Source organism: Thalassophryne amazonica, chromosome 1 (assembly GCF_902500255.1).
Source record: "Thalassophryne amazonica chromosome 1, fThaAma1.1, whole genome shotgun sequence".
Classification (NCBI taxonomy): Eukaryota; Metazoa; Chordata; class Actinopteri; order Batrachoidiformes; family Batrachoididae; genus Thalassophryne; species Thalassophryne amazonica.
The window spans coordinates 34,822,263-34,842,135 of NC_047103.1; the positions used below are offsets into that span (position 1 = coordinate 34,822,263).

General features: G+C 44.8%; 1 protein-coding gene across 2 annotated transcripts; it reads right to left on the bottom strand.

Annotated features, from left to right (window-relative positions):
- Positions 1-211: 211 nt before the first annotated feature.
- On the bottom strand, positions 212-14,639 carry psme2 (proteasome activator subunit 2). 2 transcript variants are annotated; one of them, XM_034167714.1, is made up of 8 exons: positions 14,544-14,639; positions 14,353-14,450; positions 14,201-14,269; positions 1,064-1,131; positions 898-952; positions 734-820; positions 560-657; positions 212-483 (listed from the first exon to the last, which is right to left on the bottom strand). In XM_034167714.1, exons 1-7 carry the CDS (start codon positions 14,584-14,586, stop codon positions 577-579), a joined length of 501 nt encoding a protein of 166 aa, XP_034023605.1. In that variant the 5' UTR covers positions 14,587-14,639; the 3' UTR covers positions 212-483; positions 560-576. The 2 variants fall into 2 exon arrangements, with proteins under 2 accessions (XP_034023605.1, XP_034023609.1); XM_034167718.1 differs by having other exon boundaries at positions 212-657; positions 14,353-14,452; positions 14,549-14,603.
- Between the last annotated feature and the right edge of the window lie 5,234 nt (positions 14,640-19,873).

Below are 19,873 nucleotides of genomic sequence, written 5' to 3' on the forward strand. Positions count from 1 at the left end.
TGACAAGACTAGTGAGGGAAGCCACCAAGAAACTCACAACTGAAGTTGTAAATCTACAGAAGTTCATCTTAATTGTTTTTAGCTGAATTGTGGTGGTGTAGAGATGTAAAATTACAAAAAGCTATTGTCACTAATAACTTTGTAATTTCACTACTGCAGTTTTTCAGTGTTAGCACTTATGGTCCTAACACTGAAAAACTGCACAGTTTGGTTCACCCAAAATTTTATTTGAAAGAGTTGATCCCTGATCCAAATACAAATAAGAGCCACCCTGACCCAAAGAACATAAGTTGATATATAACGACGACCATTAAAAGTTAGTCATTTTATTCACAATTAAAGGCTGCTGTATTTCAGCCATGGTTGTAAATGTACCAGTACTTTAGCTATGATTAGGCAAGTGCACAAAATCCAGCTTTAATTCAGATAAAGAAAGAGAAGTGTCATCACACCACAGGCCATTAAAGTTTGCTCCAGTTATTTTGTGTTTACTACTTTATAAAAGTGAAGCTGAACAATGAAAGTGGATCTGATGTGACAGCAGAGAGCTGTATCTGATAGATGCCACATCCTGTATCAGTACATGGATGACTTCTCTTCTCCTTTGGGATTGGTCACTTTCTCAAGGTTTTTGTTTATGACGTCATAAAGCTCGAGCTGAAAACAAAGAAAACAATCATTAATTCACATGGTGTCAAGGTGAAAACTTCATACATCAGTCAGTATGACTTACGTAGTAGCCACGGATATCCAGAAGAATGACTCTGATTTCAGAGTAGGCGGCCATGTCCTTCTCGTGGACAAGTGAGCGATAGTCCATCTGCAGGTAAGGAAAGCTCTATAAAACTTATCATTTAATACTTGAGACTTGAAGACAATTATACCGCAAACACTCACCACATGAGTTTCTTTGGACGCTTTTCCAACAGCATCGCCCCTCTCTAAGAAGTACCTAACAAGATAAAGTTACAACAAAGCTGGAAAACTTTGCAAATGACACTTAACTTGCTAAGAAAATACAAATATCCCATTGCAACAGTTCCTATTTTTAGATCCAGCCTACTTGTTTATGGTGGTCTGGAAACCTTCAGCTTTGGTCTTCACTGCAGCAATTCTCTCCAAGATTTTCTCCTATGATGGAAAACAGTATTTGCAGCACATTAAACCTTCATAGAACTCCATTACTACACATACAAAGTATGCACTAGTGCACGTACAGGACCTGCCCTGAACGTAGCCTGTAAATAGGAAATACAGAAATTCACATAGATGCACATTCGTGAACCATCCAACAAGGTGTGAACACATCACGTCTCTCTTTTTTTGTCCAGTGTGTATATATATATATATATATATATATATATACACACACACACACACACACAGTCTATAGTTGGAAACCGTCCGCTGTATCTGGTAACACTGATAACGATCATGCACTGCTAGTAGAACAGGGACAGGTTTGTGAGAAATAAAAATAAAACACCTGATGCACTACTGTAAAGGTCATTTATTTTTTAGTTTTCTTCAATAACACATCCTAGTTTTCTACAGGTAAATTATCATCTTTCGCTTCTTTTGGCTGTTCCCGTTAGGGGTCGGCACAGCAGTCAATCGTTTCCATCTCGCTCTGTCCTCTGTAACCTCCTCTGTCACACCAACCACCTACATGTCCTCCCTCACCACATCCATAAACCTCTTTGGTCTCCCCCTTCTCCCTTTGCCTGGTGGCTCCATCTTCAGCATCCTTCTCCCTATATGCCTTGGGTCCCTCCTCTGCACATGTCCAAACCATCTCCATCTTGCCTCTCTGATTTGTCTTCAAACCGTACTACCTGAGCTGTCCCTCTGATATGTTCATTCCTGTCCATCCTTGTCAATCGCAAAGAGGATCCCACATCTTTAACTCTGCCACCTCCACCTCCAGCTCTGTCTCCTGTCTTTATGTTAGCGCCGCTGTCTAAGCCGTACAACATAGCTGGTCTCACGCCGGCCTTGTAAACTTTCACCTTCACTCTTGCAGATACTGTTCTGTCACCTTTCTCGACTCTGCCCGCACTCTCGTCTTCACCTCTCTACCACATTGTCCATTACTTTGAACAGTTAACCCCAAGTATTTAAACTCATCTACTTTAGTCACTACTACTCCTTGTAACCGCACTATTCCACTGGGCTCCCTCTCATTCACACACATGTACTCAGTCTTGCTCCTACCGAGTTTCATTCCCCTGCTCTCCAGAGCATATTTCCACATTTCCAGGCTAGACTCAACCTGCTCTCTACTCTCACTACAGATCACAATGTCATCTGCAAACATCATAGTCAATGGAGGCTCCTGTCTGATATCATCTGTCAACCTGTCCATCACCATTGGTGAACAAGACAGGACTCAGAGCTGATCCTTGGTGTAATCCCACCTCCACCTTAAATTAATCTGTCATTCCTACTCCACATCTCACTGCTGTTACACTATCCTTGTACATGTCCTGCACTACCCTCACATACTTCTCTGCCACTCCAGACTTCCTCACAATACGACAACTCTTCTCTTGGCACCCTGTCATGAGCTTTCTCTAAATCCACAAACACACAATGTAACTCCTCCTAACATTCTCTGTACTTCTCCATCAGTATTCTCACAGCAAACATTGCACTGTAGTGCTCTTTCACAGCATGAAACCATATTGCTGCTCACAGACCTTCGCCTGTTTATGCTTTATGTCTCTGTAGTTACTGCAGCTCTGCACATCACCCTCATTCTTCAAAATAGGAACCAGCACATCTCCACTCCTCAGGCATCCTCTCACATTCCAAGCTTTTATTATACGATCTGGTTAGAAACTCCACTGCCATCTCGCCTAGATATTTCCATGCCTCCACTGGAATGTCATCTGGACTAACTGCCTTTCCACTCTTCATAGCTGCACTAACTTCATCCTTTAGTAATGGCTTGCATATCCTGATTTACTCTCTCCACATTATCCAGGCTTTTCTTTCTCATTTTCTTCATTCATTAGCTCCTCAGAATATTCCCTCCACCTTCTCTTCTCGCTTGTCAGCACATTACTGTTGTGTGGGCCGCTGAAGAGGAGGTACTGCTGGCCCACCACCACCAGAGGGCGCCCTGTCTGGAGTGCAGGCTCCAGGCACCAGAGGGTGCTGCTGCCTCACAGGAGCAGCGCCTACGACAGCTGTCACCAATCATCTGATCAGCAGTGGTATATCAGCAAGACGACATCTCCACCTCTTTGCCGAGATATCGCTCTACCTAGGAGGTACAGTACTCAGCCGACTGTTGTCTTTTTGACATTAACACTTTGTTACTTTTGTGCGTTAAATAGCAGACATTCTTCCGGCGAGAGGTGGAGGTGGTTTTCCCGCCATACGGGTTGCTGGGTGCAAACGCACCCACATTTAACTGTTTTTGTTCCTCGCCAACAGTACCAGATCCGACACGCGGAGGCAGTGGCCACCTGGGAGTTCGGGACTTGGCGGCTCCAGTATTCCCGGGGTTCGGTGGCGGAGGAAATCGTGTGGTTCCGGTTCTGCTTTGGACAGACGTCTCTTATCTTCGAGCCTGCCCACGTGACACATTTTGTGAATTGACTTCTTTGTCTACTGTTGTAATCTGTTGTGTTTGTTGTGCTTATTCACAACAGTAAAGTGTTGTTATTTGACTTCCTCCATTGTCCGTTCATTTGCGCCCCCTGTTGTGGGTCCGTGTTCCTACACTTTCCCAACAATTACCCTCTGAATCTTGTACCACCGGGCGATTCCATATGCGTCGTACAGGACATTCAGAGATGCATTTCCAGCCTGGTCAGACAGTGTTAGAGCAAGTACCTACATTTGGGTGCAGATAGGTTGTGATACCACTGGGCAATATTGCCTTGTGCATACTTTTTAATCAGAAATGTTTTTGGGGGAAACAGGCAAAAAAAAAAAAAAAATCAAACATGTCGAACGGGACACAGAAAATTGGTAAAATTCTTACCAGTAAATTCAACACAAAAAGTCTGTGAGATGAATGGAGACAGATTCATGTAACCATGCTGGAAATGTTCCCTAGAGTCTGAAAAGAAGCCAAATGAAACCTTTTCTCATATAAGACTATTTTTTTTATTAAATGCAGAGACTTTACAAAAGTACAGGGCAGTGTGTCGTACGGGACGCTCTGAAAAATGATAAAGTTAATCCCAAAACAGTTCTACAATCTGTCATTTCAGTTAAGGTTGTTGCAGCATATGCTGTAGAATATCTAAATGACTGATTTTGTGCTTGATAAATTATCTTATTACCATGTGTGCAGGAAAACTGAGGTAGTATGTCGTACGGGACATAAGTGTCGTATGGGACAAACGACAACATGTAGGTTACAAGGCTACAAACACCTCAATCCTAGCAGGTTTCAAGCAACGTACATTTTTAATACAATGGTCTTGAACCTAGAATAGAAAATTGTTTGGTTTTGGTAAGAAGACAGATAATTATAAATTGAATTCTTAGACAAAATGTGAACATGAGAACAAACAAACAAGATTTTAAAAATCTATGAAAAACTCAACTTTCATTGTCTACCGGTACCATGGTATGTCAAAGCTACACATAAGCCCCTTTCACACCGGGGCTGCTTCGAGTTGCTTCATGTAGCGTCATGACGACGCAGGAATGCCTGCGTCAGGTGCGCGCAGCAGGGGGGCAGAAAGGAGGTGAGGACGCAGCCTGAAGGTTCTCTGCACAGAAAAATCAGAGTGCACAGTTTGGCTGCAGCCAGACTGTGCACTCCGATTTCTCTTTTAGTTTATATGTGTTCTTGTGCTGAGCTGCAGGTCTGCGTTCTGACATCTTTTTTCCTACGACTGTGAGCTGCATGCACGCGTACGCCAACGAACAGTCCGTGTGTAAATGTGGAAATGTCTTGAGTTATACTTGATGTGGACATGTCCTCTGGCAGTCAGTCTGTGAGCAGGACTTATGTCCTTTTTTGTCCTTTAAACACAATTATGAGAGAGTTTGAGGGGAGAGCGAGGAGCTGCAGCAGCAAGCCAGTTTTTTGTTTATTGTTCACGTGCGCGCAAACGAACCGTCTGTAAGTCGACTGGAGATGTCTGGACTTTTTACTGGATGTGGACATGTCCTGTCTCTGGCAATCAGTCTCTGAGCAGGACTTTTATGGACTTTATTTAAACACAGTTGTGAGAGAAGAGTGAGTAGCTGCAGCAGCTGTCAGGCTGCAATCAGCATTTTTTTTTCTGTGCTCTTTTTGAGCGTATAGTTTCACTGCATTGTGTACACGGTATAAAAATAATCCTGCGTGATTTATACTTCGGGAACAATGGAACACAACAGGAATCATAAATTGGCATCAGGTAATGTTGTATTGTGAGGGTGTGGCTTCCAGTCATGTTGAGTATCGTCACATTGCTCTGACTTGCGCTGAAACCACTTAATTTCTGCATCCTTTGCTTTACGCATAAAAAATTAAACACGTTTAATTTTTGGCGTCCGATTTGCTTCGTCCTTTGCCTCCCTCGCGCTCTTCTGGCATTGAGCTACATCGTCTCGGCACTGGGTTGCTTCCACATGGCGTCGTCATGATGCCACATGACAACTTGAAGTGGGCCCGGTGTGCACATAACTGGTACTCATCATGCTCATGTGTGCTAAAAAAAAAAAAAAAATCACTGATGCACAGCAGACAGGACATGACCCCAAACCCCCCATCGAATGACAATTTCTGCCAAATGCAGTGAAGTCACATGATCAGGGGGTGGGGTGGATATAGCCAGTGCCCTCCCCTATTGACTAATAATGAAAAAGCTGCAGCAATTAACTGTTAAAAAATGTGAGACAAAAGTTACAATAATCTTATTTTTCAGAATTTGAGAAAATTCAAAATTCTGCCATTTTGCCCCAAAATATCCAATTCCTGGTAACTGGCAGGAAAAAAAAAATGGTCTTTGAAGTTTAAGTATTTCAGCACTCAATGCATCAGTCATCAGTTATTTTTGAGTAATTTTTAAATTACCTTTTTTTTTTTACCTTCTCATGTGGAATCGCCCCACCCTAACCTGCTGCACATCCTTTCCAGCTTTGTCCCTTTGTCTGGCCAATTGGTACAAGCCGTTTTCTCCTTCCTTACTCTTCAACAGCTCGCTATATGCCTTTTCCTTAGCTTTTGCCACTTCTCTTTTCACCTTACGCGACTATCTCAATACTTTTTTGCCTACCTCTTTCTCCTTATGCTTTCCTGGACATCTTTATTGAGCAAATAAATGAGCAAAATGAGCAAATATTTGCACAAAAACAATAAAGTTTATCAGTTTGAACATTAAATATCTTGTTTTTGTGGTGTATTCAACTGAATATAGGTTGAAGAGGATTTGCAAATTATTGTATTCTGTTTTTATTTACATTTTACACAACGTCCCAACTTCATTGGAATTGGGGTTGTACGTCAATAAGTCTCCTTGTCTTCCTTCCACTGTCCAGATGTCACACCCAGTACCACACCAACCCCCAGAGCAAGCACACAGGCAACAGTGATAAGGAAAAACTCCCTCCAATGATTTGAGGAAGAAACCTCAAGCAGACCAGACTTAAAGGGGTGACCCTCTGCTTGGGCCATGCTGCTGACACAACTTACAGAACAATTCACAAAACAAAAATGCAGGATATGTTGCCGGTACACAGGACAGGAGGGTACAGAAATAAAAAACAGACACCACACCCATCTCTGGATGGAACCGCACTGTAAACAGAGAGAGAGGAAAAAAAAAAAAACAATCAGGCATCAGAAAGACAGCAAATTTGTCAGCATTAAGCAACAAGAAAAACAATGGAAATATTAAGGTGACCGTCACTAGCTCTAAGCTTCACTAAAAGACCCAGAATGTATTTATTTATTTATTCCCCCCCATCTGCATATATATTAATGGTGAATGCCACACTGGCAGAACCATTTATGAACATTAATACACATATATGCAATTTATTCTTGCAAGACAGAAGATATGTAGTGCGTGAGTGAACATGGTGTGTGTGTGACCCCCATCCACTCTTCCTGATCAGCCTACAACATCCTACTCAAAGCCAACTGACAACTTCTATCAGGAAGGGCCGACCACCAAAACAACACAAAGACAGACAAGAACGAAAGACAAGTGGTGAGAAGTGACACACCAAGGAGATGGGGCCCCAACCATACAACGTACCAGGATAAACAACCACACATGAACAAGCAGTGACAGCAACAGCCTGTTGTCTAATTAGTGAGCATCCATACCCTAATCTAGGACACCAGAGTCTTGAGCCCCTTGAGAATACCCAAAACCGAGTTGTGGTGATGGCCACAAACGCATAACTATCCACACACAGAGACCCAGATCACCTAACTATCCGATCACTACTGTGGCTGGTGTGTTGGGCCAAAACAAAAGTACAGAACCTTACCATATGACATGGTCCACTCCGGCATGTCAGAAGCCATATGGTTGACTCCACGCAACAACGGAAATGGGTCCAGGACGCAGGGTTGCAGGAGAAAAAGGGCAGCGGAAGGGCATAGATGCTAGGAAGCAGCCACCAGAGCCACCAGGCAGCATGACGAACCACCAGGGTAACGGCCCGGCGGCGCCAAACCCCCCCCCCCCCACCCCCCACGGAGGCACAGGAAGCGACCCCATACCCAAGGGAAGCACACAGGGCGCTGTCATGGGCCCACCAAAAAGGGGGGCCCTAGAACCACACCATGGCCCCCAAAGGGAGGAGTGAGCGACAGTGGGGACGGGGGGGCCAAAGGAGCCACTGCAACCCAAAGCGCGGACAGGAACCACTGAGCCATATGAGGGCGGGCCCGGCCCCCAGACAAGAGGTGAGACCCAATCCCCTGGGCCAGGAAGCACACGAGGCTCCCCCAACACCCAAGACTCCCCCAGCGCAGCCAGCAGAACCCCACCAAACACAGCCTGATCTGCAAACCCACCACTGCCTAGTGACTCCGACTCTAAATTAGTGAATGTGTTTAATAAATGTGTAGAAATAAAGTGTGTGCATTAAAATGGCAGGGCAGAAGTGGCGGATGGAGATCACTGTGGGAGGCTGCAGCGCACGCTGCGCCACAGACTGCCCTGCAAACCCATCCCCAACACCTGACCGCAAAACTATTTGAACCCTATAATGTGCTACTTAAAACCCAATATGATGTGCGTGCATGTACTGAGCTGGTGAAGTGCATTAAAAGGGTGTGACTTGTGAAGCCCAACCCCAAGCAGCCAGCGGAAAGGACAGGCGTGGTGCAGCTAGCAGCCCACACACACCGGCCCCACCTGGCCCCCTGGCCCACCCACAGACCCAGTGGAGGCGTCAGGGAAACCACAAAATGGGGGGATGTGGGCAGTCTCAGAGGAGCACTGGAAGACCAGGGGAAGAACAAACCAATGGGGGGGGCAGGGAGCCAGGCAACCGGAGATGGACAAGCCACCCTGCCTGGCAGTCCCCAAACCAGTAAAGGCACGAGATGAGACCAAAGAGTGGCAGGGGCAGCTAAGGAGCCAGAGGGAGACAGGCAGGCCCCACAAACCTGGAGGGAGAGGCAGGGGCACGGAGGGCCACATATGATCCGAGCCCCAGGGAGAGGCACCACCCCCCAACCCAGGCACCGGACCCCAGCCCACCAACAGCAGAGCGCCCAACATGAAAAGGAACGATGGCCGCCCAATTGGTATGGTATTTAAAGTTACTTGGTAAACTTGTTTTGTAACGTACGTGGTGCATTTGACAAGACAGAGCTGAAAGTGGCTAGTCTTGTGTCGGTCACTGCCTCCACTCCGGTCAGGTTTTTTTTTTTTTACCGTTTGTTTGCTGACTGGTGATATAAAGTCCGTTGAAAAAGTTTGCTCATACTGAATGTGGTGCTTTTGAGAAGTATACAGTGAACAAGGCTGACATATTTCCTTGTTTGCCATCACTGGATGTTTGCATGAATTACCAAGTTCACACAGATCATTAAAAAAATAAACAGTCTTAGAACAACCTCTCTCTCTCCCTCAGTCACACTCACGGACCTTAATCAAAATGCCAAGAACATTAGGTAGTAAAATAAGCCAAATTGAAAAAAATAATAATAATAAAAAAAGAAAGTTGTGTTGAGTATGACAACTCTTGTTCATGCATACTTAGTAGTTCATAATTTCCTACTACACTGAATGTCAATTCTGAGGCTGTTCTGTAAACAGTTCAAAATCAGATCAAAACAATTGATTTGAATTTCAATTTTGAGGCCGTTCTGTAAATAATTTTTAAACAAACAATAAATATAGCAACTTATGATCTATCCATATCAATTTCAGACTTAAAATAATATACAGATGTAAGCCCCACCCATTTCTAGTTAAGCCACGCCCTCTTCTGGTTTAGGCTCCACCAACTCCGAGTACAGATACAGATAATTTAGATGGTTGAACAGATACAGATAGTGGTGTACTCGCTCATCCCTATTAATTAAGTCAGTTAAGTAGGGAGGTGCGAATCCTTAAATGATTTTATAGATTAGTAACAGAACCTTAAAATCCAACCTCACAGAGACTGGAAGCCAGTGAAGAGATGCCAAAATTGGCATTACTTCTTGTCAAAACTCTGGCAGCAGCATTTTGAACCAATTGGAGAACCCTAATGCTGGACTGCAGTAAACCAGAGAATAGAACATTGTAGTAGTCTAGTCTAGAAGACACAAATGCATGGATCAGAGTCTCTGCATCAGCCATAGACAGGATGGGACGAATCTTCACTATGTTTTGAAGGTGGAAGAAAGCAGTCCTTGTGATATCTCTAATGTGTAGGTCAAAAGACAGCGTGGGATCAAAAAAATAAATAAATCACTCCAACTTTCTTCACTTTGTCAGTGTGATGTATGACACATGAGCCTAGGTTAAGCGTCAACTGCTCAAACTGATGTTGAGGTGTTTGCTGGACCAAGGACCATCATTTTGGTATTGTCAGACTTTAAAAGTAAGAAATTGCTGGACGTCCAGCTTTTCACTGATGCAAGGCAATTGTCGAAAGACTTTACGTGTATGAGATTACCAGCAGTTATTGGCATGTACAACTGACAGTTATCAACGTACGTAGCAATGAAAAGTGATCCCATAACGCAACAGTATTTTCCTGAGGTGTGCTATATAAAGGGAGAAAAGGAGGAGGCCGAAGACAGACCCCTGTGAAAACCTGTATTTCATGTCACCAATGTTAGAGGTATTTGTTGCAGTTTAGCAAAGTCAAATTGAACCCAATTTGCAGGAAGCAAATAGACAAATGGGGTAGTGCAAAAACAACAGGTTTTAATGTTCCCAATGTGAATATAGGTCCAAACAGGTGACATGAAAAAACAGCTCCAAACCAAACATGAATAAGCGGTCCAAACAAAGAGTCAACACAAAACTAACTACTGCCAAGAACCAACAAAGGAATAAAGATAGGTTCGACTTAAATACTAACTCAAATGATAAACAAAATGGAGGACAGGTGTGTGATGGGGTCAAAGGTCAAGAACCAACCAAAAATTAAAATGAACGTAGACATCTCAGGCTAAGTAAAAATAAACCAAAACAACAAAGTTAACAAAACACAACAGAGTAACAAAACCAAAATATAAATCTAAGTACAAGATACCAAACCCAATGTGGAACTCAAAAAGTGCCTAAGTGCAACAGAGACAAAACTGACATGAAAAGAGGCATTCAACAATTACACTACAGAAAGAACTGAACCATAACCAAAACCTAAATCCAGGAACACAAGTACAAAAATCAATGTGGAACTCAACAGTCAAAAGATAAACCTATAGACATGGTGATCACGAGATGTGAGGAACATAATGACAACTTACATAGAGGACCGATCACATAAACGAAGAACAGACTGACCACAGGCACGGACATCTAGCCTTATGCTTGAGGCCATGTAAGTAATCACTGAACCAAGGCAAGTGTGTTTTTTTTTGGGGGGGGGGGGGGGGGGGTCATGGTTGTAATGTAGGTCAAGTAATCACATCCAACGTGGTCTTGAGAGCTGATGTTAAGCTGTCCAAAAGACTATGTATTGAATGGTCATTTTATGAAAGTGGTGCTAAGATAGCAGGCAGTCTGTCTCCAAGTTAATTTGTAGTTGAAGAGTTGATGTGTCGCTGTGACGATAAGTTCCTTGTTCCATTGAATAAGGCAAAGAGACTGTAAACTTAACAAGTGAGTTATGTGAGACCACTGAAGCAAGAGGCACAATGTCAGTATTTGTGACAGCGATACCACAAACGAGGACCAAATCCAGGGTATTTCCACTAATGGTAGTCGAACCCTGAATGCATTCCTGGAATCCTAATACGTCTATAATATCCATGAATGATTTGTCTCTCTCACCACATCTGCAGTACTTTTCCAGTTGTCCAAAATTGCTTCCCCTCCATCCAGTGCCTGTCTCACCTACTCACTGAATTTCACACACGTCTTCCTCCTTCAGCTTCCACTATCTGATCCTTAGTTGAGCTCTGACTCTCTTCCTCTTCACCTCTAAAGTCATCCTATACACCACCATCCTATGCTTTCTAGCTACACTCTCCCCTGCCACCATCTTACAGTCTCCAATTATTTTTGCTTGCATCTTCTACAAAGAATGTAGTCCACCTGTGTGCACCTTCCTCCACTCTTATATGTCACCCTGTGCTCCTCCCTTTTTCCTTTTTGCAAAATCAACTACCATCTGCCCTTCCACATTCCTGTCCTTGATACCATATCTACCCATTACTTCGTCATCACCTCTGTTCCCTTCACCAACAATCCCATTGAAGTCTGCTCCTATCACCACTTTTTCATGTTTGGGCACACTCTCCACCACCTCATCTAACTCACTCCAGAAATCTTCTTTCTCCATCTCACAACCTACCTGTGGGCAGTGGTGGGCACAGCTAACCAAAAAGTTAGCTTTGGTAGCCGCTAATCCACTAATTGTGAAGTTAACTTTTATAATGCTAAACCGACAAACCACGAAAAAATTTAGCGGAAGCTACAGCTAACCGCTAACTTTCAGTATTGTCTGCAGTACACTAGTTTAAGCACAGCCAATGCTTCTGATTGGAATCAAAGACGATCACAAACCCAACACCACCAACAAGTCAGCACTTCTGTCTTTGTGCGCCCTGCCCACTGCTGTAAGGAAGAGTCATTTACATTCATCATACAGCACTCCAGACATGAGGTAGAAGTCATGAGAAGCAAAGCAGGTTTGACTTATGGTTTTGATTTATAAACCAAACTAATCCGGATAGTTTATCTTCATTAATGTCAACCCTGTTATTTTTACAAAGTGAAAATATAACACACATCTTTTAATTTTAAAATAATGCACTAATTCTGAAGATTTGAACATTAACACACAGATGCCAAAAGCCATTATGGGAAAAGGAGCCTCCGCTCATCACTGATTGGTTGGTTTATTATATGTAAAAACCAACACATGCTACTGTACCGTGTGTGCTGGTTTTTACAAATAAATGTGTATTTGTAAAATATGTATTTTTTTTATTTGTAAAAAAAAAAAAAAAAAAAAAAAAAAAAAAGGCATTTGCCAAACTGAATATTCTGTTTGTTGAGTGGGATTCAGCTCAACGACCGTGTGATATTTGGGCGGGCGCTATTCACACTGTCATCCAGTAGATAGCAGTGTTTTATGCATTTTGACCCATCTACTGGATGGCAGTGTGAATAGTGCCCGTCCAAATATCACACGGTCGTTGCACTGAATAACAAACAGAATTTCCAGTTTTGCAAATGCCTTTTTTCTTCTTTTTTTTTTTTACAAATGAAAAAAAAAAAAAACTATCTAGATTAATTTGGTTTATAAATCAAAACCATAAGTAAAACCTGCTTTGCTTTTCATGACTTCTGCCTCATGTATGGAGCACTGTATGTTGACTGTAAATTACTTTTTTTGTGTAGCAGCCTGGCACCCAGGCCCCTTCTGCTGGGGTAGAGTTGAGCTCAGCTCCTCACAGCTGCAAAACACATAGCAGACAGGAACCAACATGTATGATTTTAGGGTTTACAAATATTTTTTACCATTATTAACTATGCCAGCAAAAAAAATAAAGAAAATTAGCGGACTAAGTTAGTGGAACTAAATTTAGCAGAAGCTAATTGGTCCGTTGATGGTTTTTGAAGTTAGGTGAAAAGCTAATCCACTAACACCATTTCTCTTACACCACAATATAACAACTTGAACCCACCACCGATGGTGGTGGTCCTCCCTTCCACTTGGACTCTTGCACACACAATATGTCTACCTTTCTCCTCTCCATGTCAACCAGCTATCTCTATTTACCAGTTTTACTGCCAACATTCAAAGTTACGACTCTCATTTCAACCCTCCTAGTTTTCCTCTTCTCTCGCTGTCTGTGGACATGTTCTCCTCCCCTTCTTACTCTTCTTCACCCAGCAGTAGCCCAATTTCCACCGGCACCCTGTTGGGCAACAGCACCAGTGGCAGTCGTTAACTCAGGCCTCGACCGATCTGGTATGGAAATTCGATTTGTACTCTGCATCTTTGTTTTTGGTTTATTTTACATCGGATGTCCTTCATGATGCAACGATATTCATTTATCCAGGCTCGGGACCGACACTCAGAGTGTACCGGATGCACACCCCATGTGGCTGAGATCTGACAAACTTTACGGTTAACACCCTGCCTCCTTCTACCCTCCTCATTTATCCATGGTTGGGGCCATTACTCGGAATGTCCTGACTGCACACCCCATGTGGCCAAGTATAGGTAAATTACAATGCTTAAAATAAATTCACCTGGACTTTGGAAGCAAAAGACATGTACGTGTGTCGGGGGTGCTTGAAAATATTCTCCTCTTCAAAAGCAGGTCCCTGCAGATAAAGTTTATGAACCACTGGGCTACACAAAGTTGTTTTTTGATTGCTCTGGTTTATCAAAGTTCACCACGTTTTACTTGTTTTGTTGTCATTATATGCCTTCCTACGTTTTGGAGGTACAACATGATAGCATTTACCATTTCTGAGTTATTGTGTACACAAGCAGGCTTGGGTGGCCAACCCACACACCCACCCATTCCCATTTTTACTGTACAAGCAAGCGGTTATCAGCACAGGAAACATACAGAAAGATGCATCTTGGAACTGCAGCGTACCTGGATAGCAACACCAAAGTCATTTCCATCTTCTATTTTTGGAATGAGATGCTGAATCCAAGAGGACACCTACAGTAACACAACAGAAAGGTTTATTGTTTACCATGGTTTTCATCTTAGCTTCAAGCTACTACATTCGATGATTCACTTACGGTAATGATGGTCTCTCTAAGTGCAACGATTTCTGGTTTCACCTTCTCTAGAACCTCCATAATTTTCTCGTTTCCCTTTATGAAGCCACATTTTGGAGCTATAAGACAGAGAGGAGAACAGAATGAGGATTTTTTTTTTCGCTCATCCTTGACAAACATTGTATATTAAAAAAAATGAAAAGACACTTTACGTTTCTTCTTTTTCTTCTCATCTTCAGAGTTGTCTGTCTCCATTTCCTATGCAATCAAAGAGGGACATCCATTACAGAATTTCGCTGTTGCAATTTGGTAACTGTTATTAAAATGAGCACATTGCGGAACAGTGCATTTTGTAGTTTGCAGTATTGACTATGAGATGACACACTGATGTACAGTGTTGTGAGTAAAGTTACAAAAGTAAAAACTACAGTAATATTATACTTGTTATACATTTCAGTAACGCGCATTACAACACACTTAACCCAAAAACATCTTTTCAGGGCTGGGAACTGAAGCTAATAGATCAAGACTGATTAAATCCAACAAGGATCAGCCCGATAAAGACTTTGATTTGTCAGTTAAATTTAATTCACTAAAAAAGTGCATGCTTCCTTTCACTTTCATCTGTGAGGTGGAGCAAGCAGCCAGTGTTTGCTGGGATCAACACACACAAACAGCGTTTCTATTTCATTCCTCCTGACCGCCAGAGGGCGGTGCTTTAGCACCTGGATAACTACATGTGCGCAGCACAGAGATCGAGAATATATACCAACAAAGTCACACCATTAAATGTGCCCTGGGTGACGTCACTGGTTGTCTTTATATACCAGACGCACCCAGCGCTCGCTTCTTTTCTACATTCTTGCATTCTTAGAGGTTGAGAACACAATTAGCTGCGATTGCCGCTCTTACTTGTAGCCTCACAACCCACCTTCGGTTGGAGCTACGTGCACTGCACATGTCCTCCAGAGGCTGTGAGACACGGCTTCACCGTTTTTTTGTAATCTTTGACACCTGTCGTGAGTACACCTTCCTAAACGCCGGGTGCGCGCCCTGCCGCTGCCCTGCTGGATATTTTCCTCTGTGCACATTAGCTGTGTTGTTTCGATGAAAGCTGGCTATTTGTTTAGTTGTGTCGCTAACCCCGTTAACTACGTGGTAGTGTGTGTATCAGAACTAGTATAGTGTACTGTGTTGGGCTTGCCGTGAATGTTTTCCACTCCTTGAAGTACTTTGTCTGCACTGCCGCCATTTGCTAAGTTTAACAGCTCCGCTAACAGCTAGTGTTGTCGTCGTTGCTCTAAGTGACTTAGCACTTGGGCTGTGAGTTTTTTCGGCTGTGTGCCTCGTGTCGAGCCTGCGGCTGCGAGTGCTTCACGCCTCGTGTCGAGCCTGCGAGTGCTTCACGCCTCGTGTCGAGCCTGCGGCTGCGAGTGCTTCACGCCTCGTGTCGAGCCTGCGGCTGCGAGTGCTTCACGCTCCGTGCCTCGTGTTACTATTTACACTGCATGTGATTCACGCTTTGTCTTTCCATTTGTAACCATCAGGGCTTGCGTTAGCCATCTGCACACAGTCCACAATGTTGACAGGGCCTTTGTTGCATGGCTGTAGTACCTGTTTGGCTCCCTTGAGCCCAGATGATGGACATATGTTTTGCCCCTCCTGTCTTGGGATCGGACACCTGAGGGAAGCCCTGACTGGCGATGCCTGCCTTAACTGTGCCAGCATGCCACTGGCAGAGAGATCTGCTAGACTTGCGGCATTGGAAAGTGGAATATCTAGTGCGACTTTGGCCTCCAGCCCCAGGAAGGACCCAAAGCGCCGTAAACGCCCACATGCAGGAGCCCCTTCTGCTAAGAAGGTTACTCTTGACCATGCTTTGGCTGAAAAGGTCGAAACGTTGACTTCTGAGTTTGCTCAGATTAAGTCCTTGCTTCTGAATCTACAGCCTAAGGATGCAGTGACAGTTCCTGCTGTCCCTAATGAGGGTGATCAGACCAATGTCGTTACTCAGCAGGAGGACGATGTCGTGTCTACTGCTGCAACTGATTCCTTGTACATGACAAGTGATATAAACTGTGTGGAGGATGAGAGGAGTCTTTCTCCAAGCCATTCATTAGTGGGCTCTCATACCTCCGAGGCAGAGTCTATGCCGCAAACCGAACCTGGACTATCCTTTGTCAAGCAAGTTGTTCAGTTGGCTTTATCCAGGCTTGGGGTCGACAATCCCCCTGTGGAAACCACCGCTTCAAGTGCCTTTTTCAAAGTCACTCAGAAGCCTGAGTTCAACGTTCCAGTTTCACAACCATATATCGAGGAGCTCCACCGATGTTGGGCGGACCCCAAATCATTGACCCATCTATCACAGGACTGCAGAGACCTTAGCTCTATGTGTGATTCAGCGCAGTATGGTCTGAACCGTATGCCCTCCGTTGACAGCATTATTGCGAACCTGGTTGTGGCTCCAGCTGATGCTGCTCGGCCGGATGCCCGCTGCCCACTCCCTCAGTGTAGGGTCACTGATGACCTCCTCACCAAAAGCTATGACATAGCTGCTCACATCGGTCGCCTAGGCAACTCACTGTCCCATTTAGCCCTTGCCCTCTCAAAGTCTTTGAGGGAGGCAGAGGTTGATGATGCTACGCAAAGTCTTAGTGATGCCTCACTCCAAACCTTTGCTTATATGTCCAGAGAGCTTGGCAGACTGATGTCAACCCTTACCATCACTAGACGTCAGGTGTGGCTTGCGCAGTCCCCCCTTTCCGAATCCTGCAGAGGCACACTCTGTTCGCTGCCGGTTCTTCCAGGCCAAGTATTTGGACCTGCGGCCCAACAAACTTTAGAGCGTGCTGTCGAGGCTAGTAAATCTCGGCAACAGTTTGTTGACCTACACCGGTCTTCCAGACCTCAGTCAGTCAGACGTGCTACAGCTTTTCACTCTACATCCAGGCTTCCGCCGACTCCCAGAGCTGCACGTGCTTTTGCAGTTGAGGGCCAGCTCTCCCAGCAGCCTGCCTTTCGTGAGCCTACAGGCAGACCCCCGAGAACTGAACGGTTTCGCAGAGCTTCCAGTAATCGCACCCAGAGGTTCTCAGGGATGCGAGGCAGAGGTGGTTGGGTCTGACTGCCAATGTTTGGCCCCCAGCCGTTTTTCACGAAATCAACTCAGCCACTGGGAGGCTCAAGTTCAAGACCCATGGGTCATTTCAACCTTGTTTGAAGGTTACAGAATTCAGTTCGGATGTCGTCCTCCAAAGTTCAATGGGGTGAGGATGACTGTTGTTTCCAACTCGGTGGAGTCTGCTGCCCTACAACGGGAGATTTTGGAACTCCTGGAGAAGGGGGCCATAGAGCCAGTTCACAGATCAGACCAGCTCAGGGGGTTCTATTTAATTTACTTCCTTGTTCCAAAGAAGGATGGCGGCTTTCGTCCTATCCTCGATCTCCGACGTCTGAATCGTTATATCAAAGTGCTGCAGTTTCACATGCTCCGCACAGTAGACGTCCTTCAAACTATCACACCAGGAGACTGGTTCACAAGTGTCGACTTAAAAGACGCCTATTTCCATGTGCCAGTGGTGCCTCATCGAAGGTCAAGCATACCAGTTCAGGGTGCTTCCTTTCGGCCTCTCTCTTGCCCCTTGTACATTTACCAGATGTATGGCTGCAGCACTAGCCCCACTGCAAGCTCTTGGATTAAGAATCCTACCCTACTTAGACGATTGGCTTGTCTGCGCTCCGACTCAGGAGCAGGCGCACAACGACACAGCTCTTCTACTGAACCATGTCTCATTTAGGACTCAATGAACTTTGAAAAGAGTTCTCTTGTTCCCAGTCAACAAACGACCTTCATCGGCATTGCCATCAACTCCCTAACTATGACTGCATCGCCATCCCCGCAGCGAGTGGACGATGTAATTCGTCTCGTCTCACACATTCAACGGGCTGTGACGCTGCCTTTTGGTTTGCTGCAAATTGACTGCAATGTCGCTAGTGGTACCTTTAGGACTTCTGTTCTTACGTCCCCTACAGATTTGGATCAACAACCTAGGCCTCAACTAGAAGTTGCATCAGCACAGGCTTGTACGACTCTCCAACCAGTGCCTTCTAACAAGTTACACTTGTTAGACCCGGAGCATTGCCCTGTGCCTATTCTCCTCACATATTTACAATAACTGCTGGAGAAAGGACTTTCTATCGCTACCTTGAAGGTTTATGTTGCTGCAATCTCTGCCCAGCACGTCTACGTTGATGGCCGGTCAGTGGGTTCACACCTCTTAGTGTGTCGTTTTTTTGAAAGGTGCTCTACGTTTGCGGCCTCCAAGGCTTGCACACGTACCTTCATGGGACCTTCCTCTAGTCCTGGAAGGTTTAAGCTTATCCCCTTTTGAACCAGTTGAAAGTGCTGATCTTAAATGGGTGTCAGTGAAGACTGCCTTTCTACTTGCACTGTCTTCGGCAAAGCGGGTGGGAGAGCTCCATGCCCTCTCAGTCGCTGGGGACTGTTTGCGATGGAATTCTGACGGATCGGGGGTTACGCTGTGGCCTAATCCGTCCTTTTTACCCAAGAGAATTTCAACTTTTCATGTTAACCAGCCAGTTTCCTTGGCTGTGTATGTCCCGCATTCTGATCCAGGATTATCTGTTTCAGGTTCCCTGTGTCCTGTCCGAATGTTGAAGCAGTACATTAGTGCGACTGCCGGGATCCGGAAAACGGATGCCCTGTTTGTGTGTTACGGTGATCACAAAAGAGGCTGTGCTGTCTCAAAGCAGCGACTCTTGCATTGGGTCGTGGATGCCATTTTACAAGTATACAGGTCCAGAGGTCTTCAGCCTCCTAAGGTTATGTGCCATTCCACCAGAGGCGTGTCCACCTCCTGGGCTGCACTGAGAGGTGTCCCTTTGAGTGATATTTGTGCTGCTGCTACGTGGGCTTCGTCCTGTACCTTCGCCCGCTATTACAGACTGAATGTGGCCGCTCCTCCTGCGGTGACTTCGGCGGTGTTGTCTGCCTCCACTCCCCACTGCTGATGCGAGGTGAGTGTGACTCTTCGTGACCTTGTTGGTATGAAGTCATCCAGGTGCTAAAGCACCGCCCTCTGGCGGTCAGGAGGAATGAAATAGAACGAGAGTTACGAATGTAACTACGGTTCTATGAATTCCGGATGACCGCCAGAGTTGCTTGTCACTCAGAGTCTTGCGAGTTCATTCCGAAAAAAAGCGAGCGCTGGGTGCGTCTGGTATATAAAGACAACCAGTGACGTCACCCAGGTCACATTCAATGGTGTGACTTTGTTGGTATATATTCTCGACCTCTGTGCTGCGCACATGTAGTTATCCAGGTGCTAAAGCACCGCCCTCTGGCGGTCATCCGAAATTCATAGAACCGTAGTTACAGTCGTAACTCTCGATTTGTGTGTTTTTAAAAATACACAAACACACAGCTTTGCTTTACGTATGCAGTAAGTCCCTCTTCAATCATCAACAGTGCACACCTGTCTCGCTGTTTGACAGCATGGATTTGGAGCTGATACAGCAATTT